This window comes from Etheostoma spectabile, chromosome 4, assembly GCF_008692095.1.
Source record: "Etheostoma spectabile isolate EspeVRDwgs_2016 chromosome 4, UIUC_Espe_1.0, whole genome shotgun sequence".
NCBI lineage: Eukaryota > Metazoa > Chordata > Actinopteri > Perciformes > Percidae > Etheostoma > Etheostoma spectabile.
The window spans coordinates 15,355,124-15,364,437 of NC_045736.1; the positions used below are offsets into that span (position 1 = coordinate 15,355,124).

General features: G+C 39.4%; 1 protein-coding gene across 1 annotated transcript in view; it reads left to right on the top strand.

The window, feature by feature from the left end:
• kaznb (kazrin, periplakin interacting protein b) overlaps positions 1 to 8,887 on the top strand; it is a 123,126-nt gene extending 114,239 nt beyond the window's left edge. The window contains exons 8-17 of the mRNA XM_032513011.1: positions 976 to 1,156; positions 1,327 to 1,460; positions 2,201 to 2,324; positions 4,965 to 5,155; positions 5,251 to 5,369; positions 5,665 to 5,896; positions 6,139 to 6,240; positions 6,581 to 6,747; positions 6,947 to 7,043; positions 7,408 to 8,887. Coding sequence (XP_032368902.1) covers positions 976 to 1,156; positions 1,327 to 1,460; positions 2,201 to 2,324; positions 4,965 to 5,155; positions 5,251 to 5,369; positions 5,665 to 5,896; positions 6,139 to 6,240; positions 6,581 to 6,747; positions 6,947 to 7,043; positions 7,408 to 7,569 — 1,509 coding nt within the window. The 3' untranslated portion in view covers positions 7,570 to 8,887. The remainder of the gene's footprint in view (positions 1 to 975; positions 1,157 to 1,326; positions 1,461 to 2,200; positions 2,325 to 4,964; positions 5,156 to 5,250; positions 5,370 to 5,664; positions 5,897 to 6,138; positions 6,241 to 6,580; positions 6,748 to 6,946; positions 7,044 to 7,407) is intronic.
• Positions 8,888 to 9,314: the final 427 nt, after the last annotated feature.

A 9,314-nucleotide genomic window follows, 5' to 3' on the forward strand; every position in this document is an offset into this window, starting at 1 on the left:
AGCATTAACTCTTTCTCCGGGCTGAGGAAAAAAATCATTCCTACATTTCTATGTCTGTGTCGGTGCCTCAGAGATACAGTTGTCAGTCTGTGTGTCCAAATTAAACCTCTCCCCCCGGCAAGGGCACCTCAAACTGCTCCAGGTTGATTTTTTTTAAACCGTGCCAGAGCTGAAAACGCTTTTCAAGCAACCAAACCACAAAATAGCTTTCTACCTTCTTTTTCTTCTTATTGCTTCCTTTTATTTTAAAAACCCTTTGTTTCCAAACTGATTTTCTAACCCTTTAGAAAAGCCTTTTTTAGTTTTTCCCTAAGGGAAAACCCGTGGAAAAAAAAATTTATATGTACAGTTTGGGCACCCAAAAAGGACATTTTTTTAAAGTGCTTTTTGGGGGGGTATTGCCTGTTAAAATTAAGGGGTTAAAGGGGCTTTTATTCAAATTTGGGGTTTTTTAATGTATACCCAATTTCCCAAAAACGTTCCCCCCTTCCTTACCCTGCTGTGGCACTAAGCCTCAAGCCAATTTGTTCTTGTTGAAGACGTAAACCTTTATGTGCAGGTGAATATATAGTTATTTTTTCTTAAAAAAATAAAAAAATAATAGTAATAGGCTGAATAAGTTCCCTAAAACAGCTGGGCATTGTAGTTTTAAGCAAACATTACTAAACCAGGAGTGAATGATGTATACACATAGTGAGTATTAACAGCAGCAAGACGGTGAATGTGGGATTGACTCAAAATAAACTACAGTGCAACAATGGAGCCGAGATGAATAAGTATTAGGCATTCGGCTACACAGACAAGGTTTTGGTCTTGTCATGGGATTTGTGGACAATAAGAAAACATAGAATACTGCTCAATAATCCTTTAGCTATTAAGATCCCATATTTAGTTGTGTTGTATAACTAGTTTGGTGTACATGTGTGTATAGATACAAATGTTTTGCTCAGTTTCGGTTTCCTGTGTGTTTTCCAGGCGAAGCAGTCTCTGGCCACGTTGACAAAAGACGTACCGAAGCGCCACTCTCTGGCCATGCCTACAGAGCCCGTAGTGAATGGCAGTCAAGAGTGGGTGATGCAGGCTGACCTTCCACTCACTGCAGCCATCCGTCAGAGCCAACAGACCCTCTACCATGGACACACCACAGACAGACAGGGTAAGCTCTCTTATCTGCTCTGCCTCTCAGTCTCCGTGCTGCTTGGTGTGGCTTCTACAGACTAAACAATCCTACAGAGGGCTTCCTGGAGGTTTCTCATACTAAATGGGTATTTTTCAACATGTGTGAATATATGTGTGTGTACGCATGTGTATGTGTGGCACATCTAGCTGTGGTAAGGATCAGCCCCTGCCACTCACGCCAGCCCTCTGTCATCTCTGACGCCTCGGCAGCCGATGGAGACCGCTCGTCCACGCCCAGCGACATCAACTCACCTCGCCACCGGACCCACTCCCTCTGCAATGTAAGAGCTGACTGGCCCCCTCGACCAAGTAATCACTCCTCCACACTTTTCTATAAGTACCTCCCTCCTCTTTGTCTTTTCCTGTTTGTTTCTGTCCGTCTGTTCTGTCGGCCTGCTGGGTGTCAGCCTGCCTGCTTGGTGGGGGTGGTGATGTTATTTTGCATTTCAGTCACTTTAAAGAAATAGTTTAAAATTTTTGCAATTATGCTGATTTGTCTTGCTGAACAAGAAACTACAGCAAGCAGCAAATTGGCTTAGCATTAAGACTGGTAACATGGGAAACTGCTAGCCTAGCTTTGTCAAAAGGTACCAAAACCTCTGAAGCTAATTAAAACGTAGACAGACAGATTAAGCCAAAAACCAGACCTTCTGGGCGGAGGTAATAAAGTAGCCTACAGTTTATTATTGCCAAGAAGCCATGCTTCTGATTTGAGTCACACATTTTTACATATTTTACAAATGTGCCCCCTTATTTTAAAACTGTGGCCCAGTCTGGCCACCTTCTAAAAAGATTTAGTCACATTTGGACGTGACACGTTTCCAGTCTTTGTGCTACACCAAGCCAACCAGCGGCTGACAGTAGCTTCGTATTTACTGTACTGACATGATAATGTCAATCTCCTGATCTTACACCAAGTTAGAAAGTGAATACGCACATTTCCCAAAATGTTACAGTATTGCTTAAACTCAGCTGTATGATAGGAAAAACCCAAGCTTCCTGTCTCCTCTCCTCCATTCAGTCCATGGAGGACCTGGAGGACCAGAAGCGTAAGAAGAAGAAGGAGAAGATGACTCTGGGATCCCTGTCGCGGGTGTTCGCTCGAGGCAAGCAGCGCAAATCACTGGACCCCGGCCTGTTTGATGGTACAGCCACCCCTGATTATTACATAGAGGAGGATGCCGACTGGTGATGGTGTGTGTGTGTGTGTGTGTGTGTGTGGTGTGTGTGTGTGTGTGTGTGTGTGTGTGTGTGTGTGGTGTGTGTGTGTGTGTGTGTGGCGGTGTGTGTGTGTGTGTGTGTGCGTGTGTGCGTGTTAAATTTGTGTGGTTATCCACCTGGCTTTAACTGTGTGTAAAGAGTGTTTTGCGTGTGAGTTTGTCTGGAGGGGGGAGGGGAGTACATTTTAAAAGAAAAGCCTAAGAGAGACTGCTATTCCCATAAATGTACAGTATATTACACTTAAATTGTTTGTTTGTAAATTAGAAATATAAATATATATATTTATAGATGTACATGTATGCATATGTATATATGTTTACATGCATATAAATATATACATGGGGTTATCATTATGTGTAGAAATGTTTATTCTGTATTATCTTCCAAATGTCTTAATGTTTTATGTTTTTTATAACTGGAGACTTGAAGGACTGTTGTTCATATGTAAATAGGAGTTATTGTGAATCTAGTGTTTCTATTGTAAATGTCATTTGGCTTTTGTTTCTTTACAGTTGCTTTTTATCATGCTTTGCAACATTGATATCAAAGTTTCTTCTTATTCCCAATTTTACTTGGCCCATTTCTTATCACGAAGGAGATATCATAAGGCTTAAATAATAATTGGCTTATAAAGAAATTGATCTTGTGGAGTTCAGTTTGCCAAATGCTGTTGTTTCAAATTGCTTGTTGGAATCAAAAATAGAACTTTGTTTGAGCGGTATTGCTGGAACAGGATTGCAATCATGTTCATTTTACAAATGCTGGCTCACATTATTTAAACACATCAATACGTGGGCAGCAGGAAGTTTTTTCGTAAAGGGTTCCACATCTATTTTATGCTAAACATCATATTATCAGTCACTCTAAATAATGTCTGGGCCAATAAAGGTTTCAGAGTCAATCTTACAAAAGAGTCTTATTTACACAGACCTGAATACACAAACAAAAGATTTACAGTGATTCATATTCAGGCACACATCTCATCTTCTGTTGAAACCACGTGTGCTAAAGTGCTTAAGACTCATCTTTAGAAAACCTGCGTGTCATTCTGTCACTGTTAGCACTAGCCTCGTAACATTGTTTATATCGGACTCATTTCTTACTGAGAGCTGTCTAACGTGCCAATATGAGACGAAGGAATGTGCATTAAACACCTGCATGATCCCTCTGTATTGCTTTGATTAGATGTCCATTCATTACCAATCAAATTAATAGTCTCCACAATCCTGTGTTGCTTCTGTGTTACATTTTCCTTTTACCCAGTTATCTTTCCTTGCATTATGAATGCACGGCCCCTTTTTCTTGTTTTTCTAGGTTTTGTTTTGCTTTGTGTAAAATCCCTCCTCATTTCTTGCAAATGTGGCTCTAACAATTCTATGTTAAATGCTTTGTAATTTAGGAGACGTTGAAAAGATTAAATCTATTGAAGTATTTTATTTAAAAAGTAAAAAGATAAAGAAGAGGTAACTTCAAATATGTAGCTGCTGCAGCTGTTGCAGCCAGATGTTGAGGAGGTTTTAGGCATTTTCAAAAATGAATTATAATTGAAATGAAATCTTATTTTAAAAATAAAACCAGTAACTGAATACATCCTATGTGGCAGTTTTCTGTTCCATGAGTAATCTTGTTCTTGTGTCCCAGTCTAACGTGTCTCTCCCTTGCCTCTGCCATTTCTAATGGCAACTCTCTCCTGCCAGTGAGTAACTCCTCATCTGTGATTACCAGCTGTCTGTTTCTGAACTCTGGGGATTATTCATATCACTCAGTTTGTGTCATTTTTTTGGTGGAAACTCTTTTGAAAAAGAGATAGTGGACTTTGCATGCAACGTTTTTGTCAGCATGTGGAGACGAATCAGGTAAACACGCATCCTGGATTCGTTGGTTCATTTTGAATCTGTGTTTTCCTGTTGATTAGATGGGCGGTTAATGGGCAGGAGCATGATGTTTTATGAATAATCCCTGTGTCTCTAATACATTATCCTAATGGTCTTAAATACCCTCATAATCATCAGATAGTTATTGAAAGCTTTTAACAACTTTAAGAAACACAATACTATAGTTTTAGAACTCACCGAACTACACTCTCATAAAAGAAATACATGGGTTGTATTTCTGCTGTAGATGGACTCAACCATGACATTTTGTTTACTCTTTTCCTTAATAAACCTGGTGAGCTTTTTCCTTACAGTACAGTTAAATCAACGACACAAGAAGTGTAGCTCCAGTAAATTATTCTGGCTCCATCTAGTGGCCAACATGGGAAATTAAAAGAAAAGCCAAAATTTGACAAAAAGGGTTGAAACTACTTTTCATTCAACTGACCGATAGCTATGATAGATTGAAGTAAACTTGAGAAAAAGCCAGAAAGACTCTCTTCTGATTTTGATGAACAAAAACAACTCATATGTCCGTGTAGCATCAAACGTATTGCTCTGTATTATTACAAACACTCTCTAATTTGGATGTTAACCTTTCTCCATATCAGTCACTTTATTGATTTCCATATCCCTCTCACCCTGAACCCCTCCTGTATGCCACACCATAACTTCTCCTGACCAATCCAGACTCTGACAGCCTCACACAGCAGAGCCTGTCTGACGGAGAGGAGCAGCTGGACCGCCTCCAGCAGGCGGAGCTCACTCGGAACACATGCATGTCGCTGTGGAGGGCAGGTGCAGTCCAGGCCTGGCTGGAGGTTGTCATGGGAATGCCCATGTACATCCGAGCCTGCTCTGAAAACGTCAAAAGTGGCAAGGTACACCTTTGGTATACAAGTGGCTGTTGGTTGGCTTTGTACTTGAGAGTGGGGTATGATGCTATTCTTGTTTAAATTGGATATCTGTTCTTTAGGTGCTGCTAGGCCTCACAGATGAGGATTTGGAACTGGGTCTGGGCATTAGTAACCCCATTCATCGCAGGAAACTGAGACTGGCCATTGAGGATTACAGGAGAGCTGAAGGAGACCAAGGGTGAGTAGCTGCTAACAAAACTGTTAGTTGTGTGATAATATTTCTTATCAGCAGCGGAGGAGTACATTTAATTAAGTACTGTAAGTAAGTTCAAATCTGAGGTACTTGTACTTTCATTTCATGCTACTTTATATTCATACTCCACTACAATCTATATATACAAACTATGTGTGTATATATATATATATATAGTATATATGTAGAATTTTCACGGTGTGGTATTGCTACTTTTACTTAAGTAAAGGATCTGAAAACTTCAAACTCCGCTGATTGTGATGCTGAAATCATCTTCTAGACTATCAAAAGCGTCTGAGATGGACCATCACTGGGTTGCAATGTCGTGGCTGAGTGATGTGGGGTTGCCTCAATACTCCCAGACCTTCCAGACTCATCTAGTGGACGGACGAGTGCTGAACTCTCTGAGTCGCAGAGACCTGGAGAGATTCCTCAACATCAGCGACCAGTTCCACCAGACCAGTCTGCTCCTGGCAATCCAGCTGTTGCAGATACTCAATTTTGATAAAGAGGTTAGATCATAGAATGAGATTTAGATGAAAGATACTAAAATAGTTGTTCTTCATTAGGTTTTACTACTCTCACAAAACAGCATCTCATTCCCAATATTATCCACCATAGCTGGAGGCACACAGGAGCCCTTGGTGGTGCATTATCGCAGCAGGCCCTTTACTTCACTGATGTCTTTCTGTAAGTTCATCAACCCCCGCCACATAAGGGCTTGCACAGTTATCTATGTGTTGTGTTTTCGCAGGCCTTGCAGGCACAGCAGGCAAAATGTGAGCACCAAGACCGGGACCCCATTGTTTGGACATGTCACAGAGTAATGAAGTGGATCAGGGACATAGACCTCAAGGTGGGTGGGAGGTCAGTGACGGCGCTACACTTCACTCGGTAGATTTCAAGGACACATTCCAACCAGACGCCACATACTAGTTACTAGGACTCCCTCAAAAATAATGATAGCTTTTTTGTTGCTTAAAGAACAGAGAAGAAAAGCACTTAAGATGATACCATATAAGCGTTTTTCTGGATCCACAATGAGTCTTTTATATTTGACTTGCCTATTTTTTGTTTTCAAAACATTGAGAGGTTTCACCATGACTGTGGTTTGCCTTTAATTGCTATAAAATGTAACTTTTATCTACAGAACTGTAGATAAAGTCTGAAGTCTGCCTCTGTTTCGTGCTCTTCAGGAGTTTGCAGACAATCTTCAGGGTAAAGGGATTCATGGAGCTGTGATGGCTCTGGACCCCTCCTTTGACACCGACACCATGGCCAAAGCCCTGGGGATCCCCAGCAACAAACACATGCTGCATCGGCACCTGTATGAAGAGATGAAATCACTTGCCATCCCTCACAGGTGGGTTAAAAACCCTTTAACTCTTGGTGCATGCTTTGTTGTGATTTTGTTCTATGATATTAAAAATAAATCCTTTTTTTGTCTTTACTATATGACCATGTTCTTGTGAATCTTGTGAAAATAAATGTGATTATCTAAGGATTAAATTTTAACATCATGCACATAAATGAATAAATCTTGCAATGTCGTGTATTCACAGCAGTTCAGAGCAGGGCAGTGAGGTTGTCTGTTCCTCTTCACCTGTGGCTGTTAACCACTTTGCTGAGGAGAGGGTGTCAATGAGAAGATCGGGAAAGGTATAATTTCATTTACCCTCAATTCATATTACAAAACCATTTGAAGCCCTAATACAATTACGCATCTTTCATTTTTGAGATGTATTTCTTTGTGTAAAGAACTGTTGAGGTGGGACGTGATGATAGAGAGTGATTATTCAAAATTGTCAAATAGTGAGAGAACGTTTAATTGGTGGAAGGTTTAGAAAGGTGGCATTGTTCAGAACACTGTATTTGTTCAACTACAGCGGTGAGTAGTCCTGCAATTTGTTTCACTTCAGTGCCAACTGATATTTGACCGAAGTAGTCATTAAAAAAGTGTCAATGTCTTATTTTGAAAAAGAAACTCCACATTATTTTTTATGCCCTTTTTTTATTTTTCCAGAGTCCGCTGAGGTTGCGTGCAAACAGCCACTCTGTAGAGCGAGGCCTAGGCTTCCACGGCACCTGCGGCTCTCCGCCCAGAGAGGCCCGAATTCATGCTGTGCCCCGGTCCAAAGGCAGCCCAATGCACACCTACAAGAGTGTTGAAATCACCAACGTCTGAAACAGCCTCGGCCATCCAGATCACACTGTTGTTACTATTGTTTACATTATTATTGTGTAGTTGATTACTACTGAGAGTGACCTGCTCAACAACGTTGGACTTTTAAGTGGAATTCCTAAAGAAGGTGTACCACTTGATTTAATAATTCAAAAATATCACTATTGTGGCCAATATAAGAATAACACATACTCTGAACAGAAACAAAGATCATTTTTTAACCTGATGGAGCTGTTGTAAATGTAAATATACTGAAGAGGAAGATAGTTTTGTTTTTCCAACTAAATGTCCAAATGAGTTTTATATTATGAGTTTATTGAAGGCTGGAGAATAACCTATAAAAATAAGTGAACACAGTGTTGTTCTCTTTTGATGCCTTATATAAAATAGGTCTCACAGCACGGATGTTTACTGCTCTTCTCTTTCAACTATTGCTAACATGTCAGTAGATTAATAAATGTGCTTAAGATGTAGAAAAAACATCATTACAGTATAACTTGCTTTCACTATAGTGATACATATCCGCTGTGTCAGGTCAACAGATTTGAGTGAGATGCTGTTATCACAGTTTTTAATCATTACTGTAATAGATAATAAACCTTAGTTTAAAACATTAAAATATGTTACATTTGGAGGAGCTAAAATTTGCAAAAAAGTGCAACTTGTATGACAATCTTTAACATGAATTATATCTTTTCAATACTGGTACAAAAAAAATCCATCTTCTCATTAGTGTTACATAATGTATTATTTTAATTAAAGAACTGAAGTTGTTTTTCCTTTTAAATGTAAATGTTGATGAATTTTGTTTTAACAAAGCTCTTCCCATTTACAATATGTACAGTAGATTAAACATACAGTTTAATGTTGGGTTTTGGAAGTGATACAATGTGTACACAAATGCATTCAAATGATCTCCACATGTTTATACTGTACTGTATAAGCACTGAAGAAATGGCAATTCTGTTAATTTTGTTATGCACTTAATTGAGAAAATGTAAACATATATTTTGTACAGTTTAATCATGTTTTATCAGACAAAGTTGTATAAAGTTTATTCCTGAGCATGTAAACCCACATATGAAATGTCACAGGGACACACTGTGTGCAACCGAATGCCAGGTCAATCCAAATAGTAAAAAACAGGTTTGTCACTTTCTGGGCGTCTCCTTCAGTCACCAAAAGCGGGAAGATTAGACCAGTTCAGACCTGCATGGAAACAGAAGGAGAGGACTCAAATGGGGTTCGCTTTTTTAATATGACTCCACCCTGTCAGAGCTTTTCATGTACATCCATAATAAAGGTGAAATTATTGTCAGCTTGTATACAGCATAGGGATGTTATTTATTTAAGGATTAAATACAATTTACACTCTGTTTTGTCAATAATCACTACACACAGGCCTAAAATACACACACACATGTTCAGGGGACTTGAACAAGCCCCCCTCTGGTTCCCAACCCAACTCCCTACAAACTTAGCTACTGCCACCCCAAATCAACTGAAGACTTTAAAAGATATATGTATTTTTAGTGCAGAGTGGTGTGCAGATGTTTGATATTTAATGATAAGTGTCACATTAGCTTGTTGATTAGTATGTTATAGTAAGTTTCTGAATTGAATAACGCATCAACATGCATTTTGTCCCCCTATGAGTGTTCAACCTTTAGATGAGTGATGGCACACACTGAAACCTTAGAGCTACCCCCTACAACCATGTTGAGGCTAACTTTAAACAAGTAAAGTAA